At 44.2% G+C, this 21,967-nt stretch overlaps 1 protein-coding gene across 3 annotated transcripts in view; it reads right to left on the reverse strand.

Moving 5' to 3' along the window:
- The window catches only part of CCNI (cyclin I), a 59,657-nt gene that overhangs the window by 5,622 nt on the left and 32,068 nt on the right, over positions 1 to 21,967 (reverse strand). For 2 of the 3 annotated variants that reach the window (XM_026676463.2, XM_026676464.2), the window contains exons 3-5: positions 15,489 to 15,623; positions 6,482 to 6,556; positions 645 to 785 (exon numbers count right to left, since the gene is read on the reverse strand). In XM_026676463.2, the coding sequence (XP_026532248.2) occupies positions 645 to 785; positions 6,482 to 6,556; positions 15,489 to 15,623 (351 nt within the window). The remainder of the gene's footprint in view (positions 1 to 644; positions 786 to 6,481; positions 6,557 to 15,488; positions 15,624 to 21,967) is intronic. The other variant, XM_087962748.1, reaches the window with a different exon arrangement.

The following is a 21,967-nucleotide window of genomic DNA, read 5'->3' on the forward strand; positions in this document are numbered from 1 at the left end:
TTCTAGATGCTGGGAAACTGGGCTGCATTTACGCCATTGGTAGAACTCTGTGGTCCTGTGACTGCAATTTTACAATGGTTTTGCCAAAAAACTGGTGTTTACTTCCACTTTTCGGCAAAACCACACCCACAGCAAAGCGCTGGTTCGCTTAAACAACTGTGGCCCTTGCTTATACAAGTGTGGCAAAATTCACCAATCTGCTTTGTGACTGTCACAAGTTGTCACTGCAATGGACTGGCTCCATTGTGGTTGTAACTCAAGAATGACCAGTGATTTCTAGTCTTCTGAAAATTAGATCTACACTGAGGAATTCTTCTGAATTTCTATTCAGCTGCCCAGAGTCATTTTAATACAAGATAGGTGGCAAATAAAATAAAATGAAATAAAAGAGGGGATATTTTTGAAATATGTTCCTGCTCTGTCAATGCAACTCAGTGTAATGGGCTGTACCGCAAAAGTACGAGTTAAATGAAAATAGATTTGACCACATACATTAAAATTTAGTATAAAGATGTGTGTTGCCCATCTGCCTAGTCTTAACACTTGGTATCCTGAAGGACAATTAAGAAACTAAAACCCTTTCCTGCACCCTCCAGCTGAGACATGTTTATAACAGTGGAATAGGGTTTGTCCCAAATATTTACAATGTGAAGGAAATCCAACGGAGTGGCCATGTGTAGATCCCAGTTCAACTTATCCAGAATAATCTTCTCCATTCTGCGAATCTCTGCTGGAGAACAGCCACAAAAACTGTCTCTGGCCAAGATCTTCAGCACTGGAATCTTCTGAAAGATTGAAGAGGAGGAAAACAGGGATGAAGAGCATCCTTCAAGAAACACCCCCCAAGGGAAAAATTACAAACTAACATCAGCAGCGTATAAAGAAAATAGACACAAAATATTTTATAGATGGCACCTACCCCGTACTAGATTGGCAAAGATGTTTCCAACTAGAAAATCAGAACGTTGGAAATGCAAAAATAAACAGGGCACCTACTTCCACATGTGGTGGACATGCCCTGAAGCTAAAAAAAATACTGGAACAGGATTAAAAAGTAGATAGAGGAAAGAACAAAACAAAAAATTTAATTTAGTCCGGAATTGTTTCTATTGGGAATAATAAGGGGAGATTATACTGACAAATACATCATTTTACATATAACAACAGTGGCCAGAATTGTGTATACACACCATCTGAGGGGACTGAGATAAGAAAGATTTTGGACTGTGCAGAGATGGACAGGCTGACCTTAAGAGTTAAAAGACAAAGGTGAAACAGAGTATTATTTGCTTTGGGACACATGGTACACCTGGTTAAACAATAGATACAAAAGTAATATAGTAACTAATATATGAATATGAATGTTGATGCTGTAATGTTGTTGAAAGTATTTGATATGTTATAAATTGTTGGAAAATGTTTAATAAAATTTATTTAAAAAAAAGAAACACCCCGCAGATCATTGAGGAAAGCGTTCTCAATGCAACCTTCCAAAGCTGCTCAACTGCCATAACAGAATAACAGAGTTGGAAGGGACCTTTGGAGGTCTTCTAGTCCGCCCCCTGATCAAGCAGGAAACCCTATACAGGTAGCCCTTGACTTACAACAGTTTGTTTAGTGACCGCTCAAAGTTACGGCACTGAAAAGTGACTTATGACCATTTTTCACACTTATGACTGTTGTAACATCCCCACAGTTGTGTGATCAAAATTTGGACACTTAGCAACCGGTTCATATTTATGAAGTTTGCAGTGTCCTGGGGTGTGTGTGTGTGTGTCATGTGATCCCCTTTTGCGACCTTCTGACAAGCAAAGTCAATCGGGAAGCCAGATTCGCTTAACAACCATGTTAATAATTGAACTACCGTGATTCATTTAACACAGAGGTCCCCAAACTTGGCAACTTTAAGACTTGTGGACTTCAACTCCCAGAATTCTCCAGCCACTCCACAAGTCTTAAAGTTGCCAAGTTTGGGGACCCCTGATATAACATCTGCAGAAAGAAAGGTCGTAACATGGGGTACAGCTCACTTAACCACTGTCTCGCTTAGCAATGAAAATTTGGGGCTCAATTGTGGTCGTAAGTTGAGGACTATCTGTATTTACCTCTCCGCATAATCAACCCCACTTGCTAAAACATACTGCCAAGAATATTTTTAAAACCATCACGAAAGAACTCCACAGTTTGTCTCTTCAACCAAGTCCTGATGTTCCTTTTCAGGTCATTATTCAAGTCAAAACAGATGTCTACAAATTTATTCCTTCAGTTCTGGAAAAGGTGGAAGTTATATGGCCCTGATGGCGAACCCGTGGCATGCCTGCCACAGGTGGCACACAGAGCCATTTAAGCTGGCACATGAGCTGCAGGCAAACTTACCTCACTACGCATGCGCCCGGCCTCGCCACTGATTTTTGGCCGATTTGAGGCCTTTTTGGCCTCCCAAAGGCTTGAGGAAGGCTTCTGCAGGCTTTGCAGGCTGAAAACTAGCCCCGTTTTGTCACTTCCTGTTTTTCCCGAAAGTTTTCGGCCTGCAAAGTCTGCACAAGCCTTTGGGAAGCCAAAAAGGCCTCAAACCGGCCGAAAATCAGCTGTGAGATGCAGTGCGGGCAAGGGGGTGGCGTGGGTGGGTGGGGATTGTGCACGCACGTGTAGGGGGCATGAGGGGGGCGTGTATTGTCTTCTGGGTGCTGGCACATGAGCGCGAGTGTGCAAACGTGCACAATTTTTGGCACAGGAGCCCAAAAAGGTTAGCCACCACTGATATATGGTTTCCTCTCCCCCCAAGTACGGACTTGGGTTGGAGTGAAGCAGTGAGACCAACTCTGCAACTCCTTACACGGCTCATGAAACATTGTCATATGTTGCGGAAGCACAAAAATGTCTTTTTGGGCTTCTGAAGTCTGCTTAATTGTTGTTTAAAAGGCACAGAAGAGGAAGAACCTCATTGAAGAGACAAAAATGTGGGGTGCTTTTTGAGGCAGCTTTAGAAGTTTGTCCATCGTTGGCTTAAGGGCCTACCCGTGTGGAAGTAAATTCTGGTAAACATGGAGCTAATTTCAAGAATTGTTTCCCTGTTTGCTTCAATTAAAACATCCTTATCTAAAATAAAGTTATGCAGGTGGAGCCATGACAAGTTATCCAGACTTGATCAAAAGAGATAATGAAGAGACAGGCTGACTTGGTGTGGGAGGAGGTGTAAGCCAACTTCTAATACCATCAATCTTGGTAAATGTTTGTGCTAACTGAGCAATGCCCCCCAGCAATTTAGGCAAAATCAGTCTTAGCAGCAGGCAGCATGAAAAGGTGTGCAATTTCTTTAAAAGGTTAAAAAAAGTGTGTAAGTAATTCCTTTTAATTTGTTTAAAAGGAATTTCTTTCTATAAAAAAGTACAAAGGCTCACACAATGTCTGTACAGGGCAAAATTTAAGGTGTTGATATTGACTTTTCAAGTCATAGTTTAGAGCAGAGGTCCCCAAACTTGGCAACTTGAAGACTTGTGGACTTCCAACTAGCAGAATTCTCCAGCCAGCTATCTCTGCCATTTCATTATGCAGGAAAATTTCTTTCCACCCTAGTTGAAAGAAGATTTATGTCATCTTAAAGATTAAAAAGTACTTTAATTTTGGGAGGGAGGGAAACAGCAAAAAGGGAATCTTGATTTTCGAAAGTAAAGGGACTTTTAGATGGACTTTTGAAATCAACTGTAAAAAATCCTCAGATGGGAAAATTTTGCTATTTGGAAAACAGATGGTAAGAGGAGACTTTGAAGGCTGACTAGAGGGAATCAAGAGAAAACTAAGGATTATAATTAAAGGAGAAGAGACCCATTAAAACAATGGGACAATATTATTTGACTTTAGAAAAAAAAAATAAAGGCTGATTGGGCCCAATGTACTCAAAAATTACTTAGTAGATTGTCTGATACTATAACAACAGATTTTATTGGATAAAACAGACGGAGGCCGATTTGAATATGGTGGATTTGGATGTATTAAAAAAGCCAGATTACAAAAGTGATGTGGAAACAGATGTTGTGGATCTAAATACGGATTTTAAAATGCCAGAGTATAATGTGGAGAAAAAACGCCAGAATGCATTTTACAAATGATCTCTTAAGAGAGCAGAGAAATAATAAATCAGAAGAATAACTTGAACTGCCTTATCTTGGATTTATTAGTCTTTTATCTTTTGTAAACTCTAATAAAATTATTACATTTAGATGACCTACAAAGACACCTCTGTTTAGTCAAGAGTTTATTCAATTTTAGCATGAATCTGTTTCACTTTTTAAAAATATTGAACCCACTTGCCTTATTCTACTATGTTTTTTGACTTCCCAGTGATACTTATCGTTCTGGGATTTCTTAGTGGCCTCCTATCCAAATTCTTAAAACTCTGCTTTGGCTTTTGGAGATCAACTAAAATTAGCTAGGAGTTACCGCCTGCTGCAGCTTGAACACTAATTAGGCTAAATAATCTACCAGTTACAATTTGCAGAAAAGTGTTTATCAAATTATTAGTAATCCTCCCTTAATCCTAATACCTCTGTAAACTGCTCTGAGGACATATTTCAGGTAGACAACTAAGATCAAAACTCTTTTAATTAAAGAATACCAACAATAATATTTGGCAGCAAATATACCCTACAAATGACATGGTATTTGCCTGCCATTGTTAAATTTCCCCAGTGTTTAGGAGCAGCTCTAAAGCCTATTTCAGCTGACAAGGAAAGTTGAAATGATCTAATTAAAAAAGAAATATGATGACTCCTGCAGTAGCAAACCAGGCATCGTGGCCCGATCTTGAATAAATGTAATAAAGAGCATGCAATAAAAAGCAAAGTCAAAATGTTTTAGTAAGCAAGTATTACTATTAGCTAATGTAGGTAGTGACAGATTTTATTTTCCTGGGCTCCAAGATCACTGCAGATGGGGACTGCAGCCACGAAATTAAAAGATGCTTGCTACTGGGGAGGAAAACTATGGCAAATCTAGACAGCATACTCAAAAGCAGAGACATCCCCCTGCCAGCAAAAGTGCATAGAGTCACGGCTGTGGTTTTCCCAGTTGCAATGTGTGGCTGTGAAAGTTGGACCATAAGGAAGGCTGAGCACCAAAGAATGGAGGCCTTTGAACACTGGTGCTGGACAAGACTCCTGCGAGTCCCTTGGGCAGCAAGGCGATCGGTCCTAGAGAGGATCAACCCTGACTGCTCTTTAGGTGGTCAGATCCTGAAGATGAAACTCAAAAGACTTTGGCCACTTAAGGAGAAGGAAGGACTCACTGGAGAAGAGCCTAAAGCTGGGAATGATTGAGGGCAAAAGAAGAAGAAGGGGATGGCAGAGAAGAAAGTGGCTAAATGGAGTCATCACTGAAGCAGTCGGCGTGAGCTTAAATGGACTCCGGAGGACGGAGAGGACAGGAAGGCCTGGAGGAACGTTGTTCATGGGGCCGCGATGGGTCAGGCATGACTTTGCAACTAACAACTATTACTACCATTAGCGGCAATAGGAGATGTCTTCTTGTATTTGGTTAGCTGCGCCAGCAATCTGAAGTTACTTCAAACAGTTGCAAAGGGTAAGGAAACCACCTCTGCAGCATCTCCATCGTGATGGGGAGAACTTCAAGGGTTTTTTTTTTTTGGGGGGAGAACTTCAAGGGTTTTGGGGGGGGGCATTTCAGTTCTCCTTCTGAAGCCTACGGGATCTCAGCCCCCCCCCTCTCTAATCCCTGCAGTACTTGTGGGTGGTCTAGGAAAAGCAGCTTTCACTTGGCTTGCACATTTTGGAGAGAATTGGAAACCTCAACAAAACCTTCTCCAGGTTTTGCCCCAAGCCATTCCTGCCACAACCGTTCGACTCTGGGTGGCCCCTCCTGAGGCCTGGGATCTAGGTGGTCCCTCAACCATCTCGAGAGAGGTAGAAGAGAAGAACGCTTGTAGCTTGGGGTTGACCTGTGGGGTCCCTGGTGCGCTCTTTGGGCTTGGTTGTTGTCTTGCGGACGTTTCGTTACCAAACTAGGTAACATCATCAGTGCCAGAAGGGAGTGGGTTTAAATAAAAATAGAAGCTATCCCCACTCCCTTCTATTATCCATGATGTTACTTATACGCTTCATTACCCAACTTGATAACATCATCAGTGCTAGAAGCCATAGGGTTTGCCCTTTGTTTATGTACAAGTCTATTACACGTTGGGTACTAACATGGCAAGCCGCTGCATATAAACAGAGAGCAAACCGCACTGCCTTCCAGCACGGATGATGTTATCTAGTCGGGTAATGATAGGTCTTCAAGAAAAATTATCAAGCTCAGAGAGCAACAAGGATGCCAGAGGTAGAAGAAGTGGAGAGGCTTCCTTGGATTTGCTACCTGAGCCAGCCATCAAAGCCAATGTCCAAAGCCAAGCAAAATTCCCATTCGCTCCAACCCCGGCAAACCGCAGCAGCCATTACACTTCCAAGCTTTCTAGAAGAAGACTGACCTCATCTTCCTCAATGGTCTTGGTGGCGAGGAAGAAGCAGCTGATCGCAATGCAGTTCAGGTACTTTGGGCGAGCCTACAAGGGAGAAAGAACAAAAAGAAAAGCAGGACAATTTCAAAACAAAAACCAAAGCCATTTCCCCAAAGAAACCTGGATGCCAAGCACAGGTTATCTCAGTCCATAAGTTCACTACTCTTTGGCCTTCTTTGCAGCAGCTTTCAGGAAGCCATGGAGGCGGGCACAGAGCAGACAATCAATATTCCATTACGAGAAGCAAATCTGGAATCCACCAAGTCTTTTTAGCATAATTGGCACCCGGCAAGTCTCCTCGTCTTGGTGGGTGGGGGAGCAGGGGGGCCTCACTCTCTCTGCTAGCAGAGGAGATCCATAGAGAGCAAAAAAAAAAAATCAATGAAGGAGGTTAAGTGGAGTGCAGTGGGTGCCAAACAGCATAATTGCAAGCAGAGACTTGGCTGGCATTTTGCATTATCATCTCTGCCTTGCCAGGTAGTGAGTCAGTCAGTCTTGGGGTAGATTCATAGGATACGGGTGGTCCTCGAGTTACGCCCACCACGGAGCCCAAAATCCCTGTTGTTAAGTGGGACCACTTGTTCAGCGCATTCTTGCCCCATCTTTCTTGCCAGAGTTAAAAGTTGAATCCCTGCAGTTGACAAAGTTAATCACCTGGCTGTTATCTGGTTTTCCCCACTGATTGTCCAAAGGTCACAAAAGCTGATCACGTGACCTCAAAACACAGTGACGGTCGTAAGGGTGAACCAGTTGCCAAGCAACTGAATTTTGATCCCACGAGCATGGGGAGGCTACAAAGGTTGTGACTGTGAAAAACGGTCCTAAGTCAGTTTTTTCAGTGCCGTTGTAACTTTAAACGGTCACTAAGTGAACTGTTGTAATCCGAGGACCACCTGTATTACATATTTTAAGAGAAAGGAATGAGGGGTAGGAGGAAACGACATAATCCAAAAAGACCACTGAATACAGGTAGTCCTTAACCTATGCCCACAATTGAGCCCAAAATCTATGTTGCTGAGGGAGAAATCTGATAAGCCAGTTTTGCCCCATTTTACGGTATTTCTTGCCACGGTCATTAAGCAAATCACTGCAGTTGTTACATTAGTAACACGGTTGTTAAGTGAATCTGGCTTTCCCGTTGACTTTGCTTGCCGGAAGGTTGCAAAAATAGGATCGTAAGTTCCCGGGACACCGCACCCATCATAAATACGAGTCAGTAGGCCAAGGGACTGAATTTTTATTATGACCACGGAGATGCTGTAATGGTCACAAGTGTGAAAATGTCACTTTTTTTTCAGTGCTGTGGTAACTACAAACAGTCACTAACGAACTGTTCTAAGTTAAGGACCATCTGTGTCGATTCCTACCCTACTCGTGTGGGGAGGGAGCCGTTAAAAACGTGGTTTTTCTGGAGAGCCCAAAAATAAACAGATAACAAGGAATACCACCAGCATTTTGGGCCTGGACATTTCAGCGGTTCCTTCAGAGTGCTGTTTATTTATTTATTTTTATTAATTTATTAAACGTGTAACACACCCATCTTGCTATCTTATGGTTCCCTTGCTGGGTATGATGGCTCCTTATTCTGAGTATTGTTGTTGTTGTTGTTGTTGTGAGCCACTCTGAGCCTTGCTCGGTTGCGTGTGGTATGTAAAATGTACTGAATAAGCACCTTAAATAACTAAATAAATGTGAAACTCCGTGAGGCAACCTCCACGCCCCTGCAACTGTAATTACCAAAGTGTAATTTTTAATAAGGTGGGAGGGATTGTGAAATGCATAATTACAGAGTCATCATCTTCACTCTATTTAAATCAAATTAAATTTAAATGTAAACGAAATGGTTTAATTATTTTTTCCTGGCCTCACCCGGTACTTTCTGGTAGGCAGCTCCGGGCACACGACTCGCAAGTCAAGGGCCGGCCTTGCTATGGAACATCTACACAAATCCACCGTATTCCTCATCAAGCAGAATGGGTAATTTAGGGTTGGTTAGGGGGACATCCTAAGCATTGTTTCTGCAGGTGGGATTAAATCTTTCAGCCCATCATTATCATCTTTTAACGACCCCATTAATCCCTTGCGGGGTGGAGTCTGGGCAACTGAATGGAGCTAGCAGAATATTTAATGGCCGGATGCCCTTCCTGTCACCAATGCGGAGTTTTGTTCATCAGATATATTCTCAGTGTGCCCGGAGAGAGAAATATCTGCCTCTACCTAGGATCGAACCCACAGCCTCTGGATTGTGAGGCGAGAACTCCATCTCTAGGCCACCGCACCACTCCATTAAATCTTTCAACCCATCTGGAGAGGGAAACTGGGGCTTTTAGCGTCTACAATCTACACCACGAAATCTGAAAACCAACAACAACAAAACAAAACAGGTGGTCAGATTGCTTCCAATTTCTGCCAAGAAATTCATGGGTGCATTACGGCTCTCCAAATTGCTACCAAAGCAGGCAAGGAAGAGGATGGATGGATCTGCATCTGTAGGCCTCTGTGGTACAGGTAGTCCTCGACTTACAACCACAATTAAGCCAAAAAATTTCGTTGCTAAGTGAGGCAGTTTCTCAAGTGAGTTTTGCCCCATTTTACAACCTTTCCTGCCACAGCTGTGAAGTGAACCACTGCAGTTGCTGTTAGTAACAAAGTTGTAAAGTGAATGCTGGTCTCCCCATTGACTTGGCTTGTCAGAAGGTCGCAAATGGGGATCACACGACCGCCAGGACACTGGAAACCATCATACGTGAGTCAATTGCCAGGCGTCTGAATTTTGATTTCATCATGGAGATGCTGCAACGGTTGTTAAGTGTGGGGAAAAGGGTCATAAGCTACTTTTTTCAGGGCCACCGTAATGGTCGTTAAATGAATGGTTGTACGTTGAGGACTATCTGTAATCATCCAAACATGAGGGAGACGGGAGGTTCATAAAATGTGAAAAATAAAATAAAAATAAATGAGAACTTGCCCCAGGTAGAGAACTTTAGAGAGCATCGAATTTCATGAGAACTTGCTCGTCTTTAAATAAACCCAACAGCATCCCCAGTTCTAGACATTTTGTTTATTCACTGATGTATTTATTTATAACCCACTTTATTACTTTTATAAATAACTCAAGATAGCAGACATGTCTAATATTCCTTCTCCCTCCGATTTTCCCCACAACAGCCTTGCGAGGTAGGTTGTACTGAGAGAGAGTGAGTGATTGGCCCAACGTCACCCTGTTGGCTTTCATGCCTAAGGCAGGACTAGAACTCCCAGTCTCCTGGTGATTGGCTCAAAGTCTCCCAGTTGGCTTTCATGCCTAAGGCAGGACTAGAACTCCCAGTCTCCTGGTGATTGGCTCAAAGTCTCCCAGTTGGCTTTCATGCCTAAGGCAGGACTAGAACTCCCAGTCTCCTGGTGATTGTCTCAAAGTCTCCCAGTTGGCTTTCATGCCTAAGGCAGGACTAGAACTCCCAGTCTCCTAGTGATTGTCCCAAAGTCTCCCAGTTGGCTTTCATGCCTAAGGCAAGACTAGAACTCCCAGTCTCCTGGTGATTGTCTCAAAGTCTCCCAGTTGGCTTTCATGCCTAAGGCAGGACTAGAACTCCCAGGCTCCTGGTGATTGTCCCAAAGTCTCCCAGTTGGCTTTCATGCCTAAGGCAGGACTAGAACTCCCAGTCTCCTGTTGATTGGCTCAAAGTCTCCCAGTTGGCTTTCATGCCTAAGGCAGGACTAGAACTCCCAGTCTCCTAGTGATTGTCCCAAAGTCTCCCAGTTGGCTTTCATGCCTAAGGCAAGACTAGAACTCCCAGTCTCCTGGTGATTGTCTCAAAGTCTCCCAGTTGGCTTTCATGCCTAAGGCAGGACTAGAACTCCCAGGCTCCTGGTGATTGTCTCAAAGTCTCCCAGTTGGCTTTCATGCCTAAGGCAGGACTAGAACTCCCAGTCTCCTAGTGATTGTCCCTAAGTCACCCAGTTGGCTTTCATGCCTAGGGCAGGACTAGAACTCCCAGTCTCCTAGTGATTGGCCCTAAGTCACCCAGTTGGCTTTCATGCCTAGGGCAGGACTAGAACTCCCAGTCTCCTGGTGATTGTCTCAAAGTCTCCCAGTTGGCTTTCATGCCTAAGGCAGGACTAGAACTCCCAGTCTCCTAGTGATTGTCCCAAAGTCTCCCAGTTGGCTTTCATGCCTAAGGCAAGACTAGAACTCCCAGTCTCCTGGTGATTGTCTCAAAGTCTCCCAGTTGGCTTTCATGCCTAAGGCAGGACTAGAACTCCCAGGCTCCTGGTGATTGTCCCAAAGTCTCCCAGTTGGCTTTCATGCCTAAGGCAGGACTAGAACTCCCAGTCTCCTGTTGATTGGCTCAAAGTCTCCCAGTTGGCTTTCATGCCTAAGGCAGGACTAGAACTCCCAGTCTCCTAGTGATTGTCCCAAAGTCTCCCAGTTGGCTTTCATGCCTAAGGCAAGACTAGAACTCCCAGTCTCCTGGTGATTGTCTCAAAGTCTCCCAGTTGGCTTTCATGCCTAAGGCAGGACTAGAACTCCCAGGCTCCTGGTGATTGTCTCAAAGTCTCCCAGTTGGCTTTCATGCCTAAGGCAGGACTAGAACTCCCAGTCTCCTAGTGATTGTCCCAAAGTCTCCCAGTTGGCTTTCATGCCTAAGGCAGGACTAGAACTCCCAGTCTCCTAGTGATTGGCTCAAAGTCTCCCAGTTGGCTTTCATGCCTAAGGCAGGACTAGAACTCCCAGTCTCCTGGTGATTGTCCCAAAGTCTCCCAGTTGGCTTTCATGCCTAAGGCAGGACTAGAACTCCCAGGCTCCTGGTGATTGTCTCAAAGTCTCCCAGTTGGCTTTCATGCCTAAGGCAGGACTAGAACTCCCAGTCTCCTAGTGATTGGCTCAAAGTCTCCCAGTTGGCTTTCATGCCTAAGGCAGGACTAGAACTCCCAGGCTCCTGGTGATTGTCTCAAAGTCTCCCAGTTGGCTTTCATGCCTAAGGCAGGACTAGAACTCCCAGTCTCCTGGTGATTGTCCCAAAGTCTCCCAGTTGGCTTTCATGCCTAAGGCAGGACTAGAACTCCCAGGCTCCTGGTGATTGTCCCAAAGTCTCCCAGTTGGCTTTCATGCCTAAGGCAGGACTAGAACTCCCAGTCTCCTAGTGATTGGCTCAAAGTCTCCCAGTTGGCTTTCATGCCTAAGGCAGGACTAGAACTCCCAGGCTCCTGGTGATTGTCTCAAAGTCTCCCAGTTGGCTTTCATGCCTAAGGCAGGACTAGAACTCCCAGTCTCCTAGTGATTGTCCCAAAGTCTCCCAGTTGGCTTTCATGCCTAAGGCAGGCCTAGAACTCCCAGTCTCCTGGTGATTGTCCCAAAGTCTCCCAGTTGGCTTTCATGCCTAAGGCAGGACTAGAACTCCCAGGCTCCTGGTGATTGGCTCAAAGTCTCCCAGTTGGCTTTCATGCCTAAGGCAGAACTAGATCTCCCAGGCTCCTGGTGATTGTCTCAAAGTCTCCCAGTTGGCTTTCATGCCTAAGGCAGGACTAGAACTCCCAGGCTCCTGGTGATTGTCCCAAAGTCTCCCAGTTGGCTTTCATGCCTAAGGCAGGACTAGAACTCCCAGTCTCCTAGTGATTGTCCCAAAGTCTCCCAGTTGGCTTTCATGCCTAAGGCAGGCCTAGAACTCCCAGTCTCCTGGTGATTGTCCCAAAGTCTCCCAGTTGGCTTTCATGCCTAAGCTGAAACTAGAACTCCTGGTTTTTAGATCATCCCTCATATGAAACTGGCTCTCAACAATGGGGCAGGGCCTAGAGATGTTTCTAAGAAGACAATTCCACGTGAGAGATGAATTCTACCTGCTGAAGGATACGTGTCGGATCTAATTCAAGAAACGCTTGCTCCAAACGATTTGATTCCATTGTCTTTAAGGCTGAGAGCATTTCCTTCCTCCATCGCTCTCAGATCTTTCAACGAAGCAGCGTGTTAACTGCAACTAATTTCAGGAGGAGAAAACAGAAAGCTCTGCTGGTACAAGAAACTTTTAAAAAAACGTTTTGTGCGGTGCTTAAGGATCAGAGGAGAAACCAGGAGAGGCTTGTGAGAGTTCTAATCCCACACCTCAGGCGCCAAGCCCGTTGAGTGACCTTGGGCCAATCAACGCCCTCTTCCACCCTAGAAGCAGGCAATGGTAAAACCCCTTCTGAAAAATCTTGCCAAGAAAACTGCAGGGACTTGTCAGGCTGGGAGTCAAAAACTGACTCGCAGGCATATACTGAGTTCCATCAACAAAAATCAGAGCAAGTGCCCTCTGAAGCATAAACGGCTAGGCTGTTTCCTTCTTCTCTCTGCCCAGGGAAGAAGAGAGATGATGAAAGAAAGGGATTGTAAAATTAATTTGGAAGAAGAAGAAGAAAAATAAAGGAGTTTTTGAGTAAGCAAAGCTCCGTTCCTAGCTGGAAACTATTTGGAGACTTAAATTTGGGCCAGATGGTAAAACTCCAAGCTGCAGAATCCACAAGGCTTAAGGAAGGAGCATTAGGTTGCTAAAAATTGAGACAGATTTCGGAGTTGAGCAACTGGGGGAAAAAAGTTTACATTTTCTATTAAACTCTCTTTTTGGTAGAGCTTTCTAAATTACATTTCCATGCTGAAAGATGATACTAGTCTCCAGTTCTCTAGGGGATATTGTTCCAAAGAGGTTTATAAATGTATCTGCGGTATTAATAGATTAATAGAGGCAGGGAGGGATATTTCTTTTAAATAATATAACTTAGGACAAAAACGATGACAGGCAAACAAATCACAGACTAAGGAGCTACACACTCTGCTAAAAAGTATATGAAAATGGGAATATACATCCTTACTAGGAGATATACTGGTAGTCCTCACTTAATGACCATAATTTTTCATTTAACCACCACCACAAAAAAGCTCATCAGATTGGGTGTGATCACATGGTGAGCCATTTAATGACTGCAATGATTTATGACTGCAATTCTGGCTCAACTGCAGACGTAAGTCAAGGACTATGTCATGCCCGTCCGAGTCTGAATCCTAGGAGGAAGACGAACAGCTGACAGGGAGTGGGAGTGTGGCTCCATTGGCTGTGGAGGAAACTGGAGAAGGGCAAAGTCCGGCTGGGCAGAGCAGGAAAGAGGTAGAACAAGGGAGAAGGGAGTTCAGAGGAAGACCCAGGCCCACCCTCTCTTCATCCCAGGGCACACAGGGAGGAACGGAGAAGAGAGCAACATGGGTTGAGTGGCTTACGGGGGAGGAAAGGGCCCTGATTCCCTTCATTAGCCACAGCTGGGAAGAGAGTTTAAAAGAAATGCATGCTGAGTACTGCAGCTGCTGGGAGCAAACATGAGTTTATCTTGTGTTGACTTTGCTTATCTGGCGTCTTCCCAACCATGTTGAGTTATTGCTGTGCCTTCATGTCTGGAAATCTTGCTCCTGCCCTATCGGACTAATTATCTCATTTTGCCTTGATTGGACTTATAGTTACAGTTTTTGTTGACCACATTTTGGACTTGATTCTCTGCAGCCAAAGGCTGTTCCTGGGAGTTTTTCTCCGGTCAGAAGATAACCAGGACATTGGGGGCAAAGTTGGAACTAAAAAAGGGACTCCTACTGATTATCTGACTGTGTTGCCTTTGTGCCACGCCCCTTTGGGTCATCACAGACTACCCGTATTCCAGTTTCCACCAATCTGGTGCCTTTCAATGGGCTGGATTCCTGTCCCATAATTCCCAATGGTTGGTTAGGTGCGGTGGGAATTATGGGAAGAAATGTTCAACAGATCTGAAAGGCACCAGATTGGGCAAGGCCGCTAGGCACGTTCCTCCAAAAATAAATCCAGCTGTGTTTCATAAGGCTTTGCTCCCAGCAAAGTTGGCATGAGTTTCTATCTTTAATTTTTTGTTGGAGGTTTAATTTAGCCTGGTAAACAAGGAACCCTTTGCTTTCTTTCCCCCTATGTTCAAATAAGGGAGCGAGGAAAATGTGTGTTTCTTTTTAAATTGTTGGTGGACATTAATTCCAGGCAAGAAAATAGATCCATTCCCTAAAATGGAAACTGAAGCGGCCCAAAATGATCTTGGTTTAGTCTAAGCAACAGGCTCTTTGGGTTGAAAATAGAAAAATGCTGTTCCCAGTGTCTATGGAGATTCACAAATCATCCAGGTCACGGTTTTCCCCAAGGTGCTTTTTCAAAAGGCAACTGAACCTCCTTTGGTTTTTTTTCTTCCCCCCTTGAAAACATTTCACTTCTCATTCAAGAAACTTCTTCGGTTCTAACTGAATGGCGGGGAACGGAAGGATTTAGATCAGAGCTTTCTAGAGCGAACGACGACCATCTAGTAATGTTAGTAACAATGTACTAACAACCAGATGACTGCAAAGAATATAAATCCTTCCATTCCTCACCAAAAAAGAGTCACTTTTTTCAGGGCTGTTGTAACTTTGAACTAACACTAAAACAAATGGTTGTAAGTTGAAGAATACTTGAAATGCTCTAAGCCTCTTCAAATAAGCCAAGGGTCTGCAAACATGGCGACTTTACGACTTGTGGACTTCAACTCCCATAATTCCTCAGACAGCATGCCAATTTCAGATGCTTGGCATGGCTGGCTAAGAGCATGGCTGGCAGCATGGCTGGCTGAGGGATTCTGGGGGTTGAAGTCCACAAATTGTAAAGTCACCATGTTTGGAGATCTCGAAACAAACTATTGAAGAATAGGGAAGGCAGAGCAATGGAAATTGTTCAGTTCCGGCCATGAATGAACTACATGAACATGGAGAAAAACGTCATGGCCTTCAGCCAAAATTGCTCACAGAGGTACACAGGACACCCTATATGCAGAGTAAGTCAAGCATCAAGAGTCCAGGTGAACAGAAAATGGAGGATTTCATCCCAAAAGGCTTTGCTCAGGCTGGGATGAAGCCTGGAAGAGGCCTAACTATCTTTGCAAAGATCTTAAGAGGTCAAACTGTTACCTTCACGGCAGCTAAAAACCTGTCCAAGAGGCAAACGGCCAGAGACAGTGTTTCCGGATAAAGGTGGAACTGGCATCTGAGTTTGGCCAGCCACTGAATCACTTCGTCCCGCTGGGTTGGAGAAATGCCTGCATCCTGTAGAATAAAAAGAAAAATAAGATTAAAAACAATCTCAATCTCTCTCTCTCTCTCACACACACACACACGCATTCTCACAACCGCTTATTTAGTAATACATTCTTAACCCGCCTGTTTTTCATCTCTATTTATCTATCTGTATCCACCTCCTCAAATGTCTCTCCGTCTTCTGATACAGGTAGCCCTCACTTAATGACTGGTCACTTAAATGACCGTTCAAAACTTACAACAGTCTCCCAAAACCTGCTTATGGTCCCAGTTCTGGAGTTCCAACAGCAGAACAACACTCTCTGTAGTCCCGCGATCACATTTGAGGTACTTGCCAACTGCCTCATCTTTACGGGCCTTGGCGCACAACCAAGATCTGCAATAGTTTTTGCCAATCCCACAGGATTGAATGGATTCACTTCACAACTAGATGTCGGGATGCAATGGAAGAGGCCGGGCGTCAGGTGTCCTGGTAATGAGGATGAATTGTGAAGAGTTGGCTAGCTGTCAGGATTCCGGCAGTTACTCTAATTAAATCATAAGTCTCAAGGCCAAACTTCCAAAACTTCAAAAGGATTTATTGGGAGTTAACATGTCCAGCGTTGCCTGGTTGTAGCCGACTCTTGAGGCACATAATTCATTGTCACCCTTGACCCTGGTTTTCCCCCACCCACCCTGGGTGTATCATAATTCATATTCTCCAATGGGACACATCCATAGCCAGGAGTCATCAATCATGTTCTCCAGTTAGAAACTTCAGTCACCTAGTTACTACACCTTTGAAAAACTATTTATGGAATGCACTTTCGATTTCCAAGCTGCCGCACTGCTCTTTCAAACCCTCCCCCCTTTCTGTTGGCAACTCTAAAAAGACCATAGAAATATTTTATGAGTTGACGCTAGGTTCATTTCATGACCGCCATAAAAAAGGTCATAAAATTGGGTCAAACACATCGGTGGCTGTACATACAACCATTGTGACTTACAAAGGAAATTTTGGGTTCCATTTCAGTTTTAAGTTGAGGACTACCTAATATACAGGATAGTAGTATACTACATTTCTGAGCCAACCTAAACGGAACAGAATGATCTTTTTGTCAGAGTAGAAGAAAATTGGTCCCTCAGTTAAATCTTGGGATGTCCACTTATTGTATAATTTGGTGTATGTATCCATGTGTATATGTGTGCAGTTGTGTGTGCTGGAAAATCATCATTATGGGATGATTCCGTCTCAAAGAGGTGTCGTTGAGATAGCTTGGGAGCAAAATTGCCACAATTGCAGTGTTCTATAAATTAGGCTGCCAACATCTGGATGTAACTAGGCAGACATGATTTGCACACCAGGTGCTACAGGGAAGCAGAATAACAGAATTGGAAGGCACTTGAAGGTCTTCTAGTCCAGCCCCCTGCTTAGGCAGGAAACACGATACCATTTTAGACAGATGGTTGTCCAATCTCTTCTTTTGAAAAAAAAAAAAAAAACCTGCAGAGTTGGAGCATTTACAATTTCTGGAGGCAAATTGTTCCACTGATGAATTGTTCTCACTGTCAGGAAATGTCTCCTTCGTTCTAGGTTGCTTCTCTCCTTGGTTAGTTTCCATCCATGGCTTCTTGTTCTGTTCGTGTGCTTTGGGGGATAGGTTGACCCCCTTCTTCTTCGTGGCAGCCTCTTAAATACTGGAACATGGCTGTCATGTCACCACTGATATTCTTTAGGGATTTTGTGGTCTTACTTGCCTTAAGGGATGGCACGCGCACACACGGTGCAGGGTAATAAGTCCAGATCTTCCAACCAAGTTACTTTTTAGCCAACTGCAAAGCCAGTCCAACAACACCAGCAACTCAAGTTATGACTTCAGGCATTTTTGAGGCGTGCCAGTCAGGCTGCACCTCAGAAAGCTGTGAAGCTTCTCAGAGAACCCCGGGGGGTGGAAACTGTCAGTCTCTGCACAACCATGGAAGGACGTTTCAGATGTGGGCTGGTGCAGCTGCTCACAGAAAACTCCACAGATTCTGCCTGCAGCCTCTGACCTTGCAACGTGTCCAAATGTGCAAAATTACATTGCATAGAAACAGCGCTTCTAAAAAAACCATGAAGAAGATTTAAATCCTGCAAAGAAAGCCCTAAATTAAACACGATGACAAAATGGTGGCCTGAGGTCCCAAACCCCATCCACACCGCACTACAAAAAAGATGTGGAGACTTTGGGTAAGTTCAGAGAAGAACAACTAAGATGATTAAAGGCCTGGAGACTAAAACATAGGAACAGCTGCGAGATTTGGGTCTGGGTAGTCTAAGAGAAAAGAAGAATTAGGGGTGACATGATAGCAGTATTCCAGTATTTGAGGGGCTGCCACAAAGAAGAGGGGGTTCAAACTATTCTCCAAAAGCACCTGAGGGGAGAACAAGAAGCAGTGGTTGGAAATTAATCAAGAAGAGAAGCAAGCTGAAATAAACTTCCTAACAGTGAGGAACATTAACCAGTGAGGAACAGCTTTGCCTTCAGAAGTTGTGGGTGCTTCATCACTGGAGTTTTTTAAGAGTCTAGAAACAGTCACCTATCTGAAATGGGTGTAAGTTCTCCTGCTTGACAGGGGGCTGGACTAGAAGACCTCTAAGGTCCCTTCCAGCTCTTTTCATTCATTCATTCCCCCTTGCTGGAGCATGCAGATCTGCAGATGCCCACACAAGTGATTTTGGGGGGAAAGTTTTGTTAAGAGTTTACAAAAAAATATTCTGAATTCCTCAGAGAAAGGCTCGGTAGCCATCTTTATAATTAGGACTGTGAATCTAGTAAAATAAGCCACGTTCTGACTAGGATCCAAACAGCTACAGATAGGCCTTGACTCACAACAGGTTCGTTTGGTGACCATTCAAAATTAAAAATGGCATCGGAAAAAGTGTCTCATGATCGTTTTTTACATTTATGAAAGCTGTAGCATCCCATGGTCATGTGATCAATTTCAGATGCTTGGCAACAGACTCGTATTTATGACGGTTGCAGTGTCTCGGGGTCATGTGATCAGTTTTTGTGAGCTTTTGACATGCAAAGTCAATGGGGATGCCAGATTCACTTAACGACCATGTTACTAACTTAACATCTGCAATGATTTGCTTAACAACTGTGACAAGGAAGGTCATTAAGTCACTTAACAAATGTCTCAGCGACAGAAATTATGGGCTTAACTTATGGTCATAAGTTGAACCTGGGCATTGTTGGCAAAATGTCTAGCGACTTTATACATGGGACCAATCTCATCCTTAGCATAAGCCTTCACGCAAAATTTTCCTGAAACTTTAGGTTCCAAAATGCGCTTAAGGACAGGGCCATGCTGACTAGGGAATTCTGGGAGTTGAAGTCCACAGGGGCAATAGTTATCCATATAATAGCATCGTGATGGCGAACCTATGGCATGTGTGCCACAAGTGGCACGCAAAGCCATTTGTGCTGGCACGCGAGTTGCAGGCAAATTTACCTTACTGTGCATGCGCACGCCTCATGACTGATTTTTTTTCCCCAGTTGGTTTGAGGCTTTTTTCGGCCTCCCAGAAGCTTGGAAAAAGCCTCTGCAAGGCTTTTCAGGCCTAATTATAGGCCCCGTTTCATCACTTCCTGTGAGGAAACGGGCCTATAATTCAGCCTGAGAAGGCTTGCAGAGGCTTTTTCCAAGCCGCTGGGAGGCCGAAAAAAGCCTCAAACCAGCCAAAAAAATCAGCTGTGAGGCACAGTGCAGGTAAGGGGGTGGGGGGACTGCGCACGCATGCACAGGGGGCGTGGGGAGGGGGTGCACATTGCATTCTGGGTGCTGGCATGCAAGCGTGGGCGCGCTCGCAATTTTTGGCCGAAAAAGGTTAGCCACCACTGTAATAGCACTTTTTCAATATCGAAGGGGCTATCACAATGAAGAGGGAGGCGATACATTTTCCAAAGCCCCTGAAGGCAGAACAAGAAACCATGGATGGAAACTAATCAGGGAGAGAAGCAACCTAGAACTAAGGAGAAACTTCCTTGCAGTGAGGACAATCAACCAGTGGAAGACTTGCCTTCAGAAGCTGCGAGTGGTGGATGTTTTTTAAGAAAAGCCATTTGTCTGAAATGCTATCGGGTTTCCTATTGAGCAGGAGGCTGGACTAGAAGGCCTCTAAGGTCCTTTCCAACTCTGTTATTCTCTTCTTCTGTACGAGACCAAACTGGCTCTCCATATGAAAAGTTTCCAGGGCCTTTGGCCATAAGCAGAATGGAAAATTCCTGTCTTAAGATGGCTGGTTTTTTTTTTTTTCCTATTTAAAAAGAAGGTGATGGAACAGAACTTCAAGACTGAACAATCTGGCTGCTGCTGTTCCATGTGGGAGGCCTGTCAATCTCAAAATATTTACATTCAGCTGCCCAGTAGGGCAGAGAAGAATTTCCCCCCCTGGGGTGCTTTGGAAAACCTGCAGATCTAGATGGTTGGCTGGAGAGATGCCAAAGCTCTCCTTAACCATCTGTGACTGGAGTTTTCGGCATGACTGCAGCGTGCGTGCGTGCGTGTGTGTGTTGAAGACCCCCAGATGCGCCACACACCATTTGCAAAGAGAGTAGGAAGCCACGGGTGGCTGAAGTCCTCAGCTGGCCAGACAAAGCTGTGCCCCACCAATCTGGGGGTTCTGACATGGCAGCCCCCATTTCCCTCTTCCGTGGCTATTGTTCACTCGCTAAGTCATATCCGATTCTTCACGACTGCGGCTTTGCTCCGCATTAGGAAGGCTTCTCACTGGGTGGTCGAATGCATCAAGAAGGACACCAGGCTGGTTCTAACTCGGGTGAGCTGCCCCGATCACGAGCTCGGGAAGCTCTTTTATTAAAAACACATAGTGATACGTCATAAGCGGTGAACTCTATCCAATCATTATGTTACATGAGTAGAAATATTAGTGGACACCTAGTAACATCCAATTACAGTTTTAGATGGTCAGTTTGAAAGGTACAAAGTAGCAAATCAGCGCTTGCAGTCCAGTTAGTAGCCCATGGTGACGTGTTGTTGATTGATGTTCTTTGTTCCTGGTACACGCTTTCAGCCTACGTGAGGCCTTGAGGCCTGGTATGTACCGAAACTGTTGAAGCTGATTTATTACTGCACACAACCAGTGGTGGTGGTATGCTACCGATTCGGCCCGGTTCAGCCAAAACCAGTAGCAAAAAGTCCTACGATCAGCTCAGCTGATTGGTACTGCAGGCCTCAGCTGGCGTGTAGAAAGCTGCACGCGCGATCACCAAACCAGTAGTGGAACAGGTAGGAACCCACTGCTGTTCATGACCCCAAGGACCATAGCACAGCAGGCCCCTCCTGTCCTCCATTGTCTCCCAGAGTTTGCCCTATCTAACTCTCTTATTGTCTGCCGTCCTCTTCTCCTGTTGCCTTCCCATCTTTCCCAATGAGGCCTTCTCTCTCTTTTCTTATTTGGTGGCCAGAGTATTTGAGCTTCGGCTTCAGGATCTTGTCCTACCAAAGGAGAAGTCAGGGCTGCTTTCCTTTAGGATCGACTGATTGGATCACCTTGCAGCCCCAGGGACTCCCAAGAGCCTTCTCTTATCGTTCATTGTTGGTACATAATTCAATCACCTCCATATATGGGCAGAAAAGAACACTCTTGTGTTGTGGGTTTGTGGGTTTATGTGTATGTGTATGTGTGTATCTGTAAAACTCATGTTCAACACTGCATCCCCATAGATCAGTTGCACACCCAACTCCCACTGTAAGATGGGGACCATCATTTCAATTTCTCACTTTCTCTTTCTCTCTCCCTCCTTCTCTATCTATCTCCATCCATCATGTTTTATCTATCATCTATCTTTCTCTCCATCATTTTTCATCTCTCTCACTCTCCATCCATTATTTTTCTTGTTTGTCTATCCATCTATCTCTCTCTCTCCATCCATCAGTTTTCATATCTATCATTTTTAATCTATCTGTCTGTCCGTCTGTCCATCCATCCGTATATAGTCGACTTGCAATCAAGTCCAAATTTTCTACTGCTAAACAAGACACTTGTGATGTGAGTTTGGCCCCATTTTACCACCTTTTGTTGCATATTATATTATATTTGTGATATTATATGTGTGTGTGTATATATATATACGTTTTCGTAGATTTTCACAGGTACAGGTATGTAGGTCTAGGTGTGTTCGGGTCTTTTCCTGTGTAAGAATCTTACACGGGAAAAGACCTGAACACACGAAATATATATATATATATATATATATATATATATATATATATATATATATATATATATATATATATATATATATATATATATTTTTCTGAGTTCTATTGTAGACCTATCTACGTCTATCTATGCCTAGTGACAC

Source organism: Notechis scutatus, chromosome 4 (genome assembly GCF_049901735.1).
Source record: "Notechis scutatus isolate UNSWTSFEM ecotype Mainland chromosome 4, rNotScu1.2, whole genome shotgun sequence".
NCBI lineage: Eukaryota > Metazoa > Chordata > Lepidosauria > Squamata > Elapidae > Notechis > Notechis scutatus.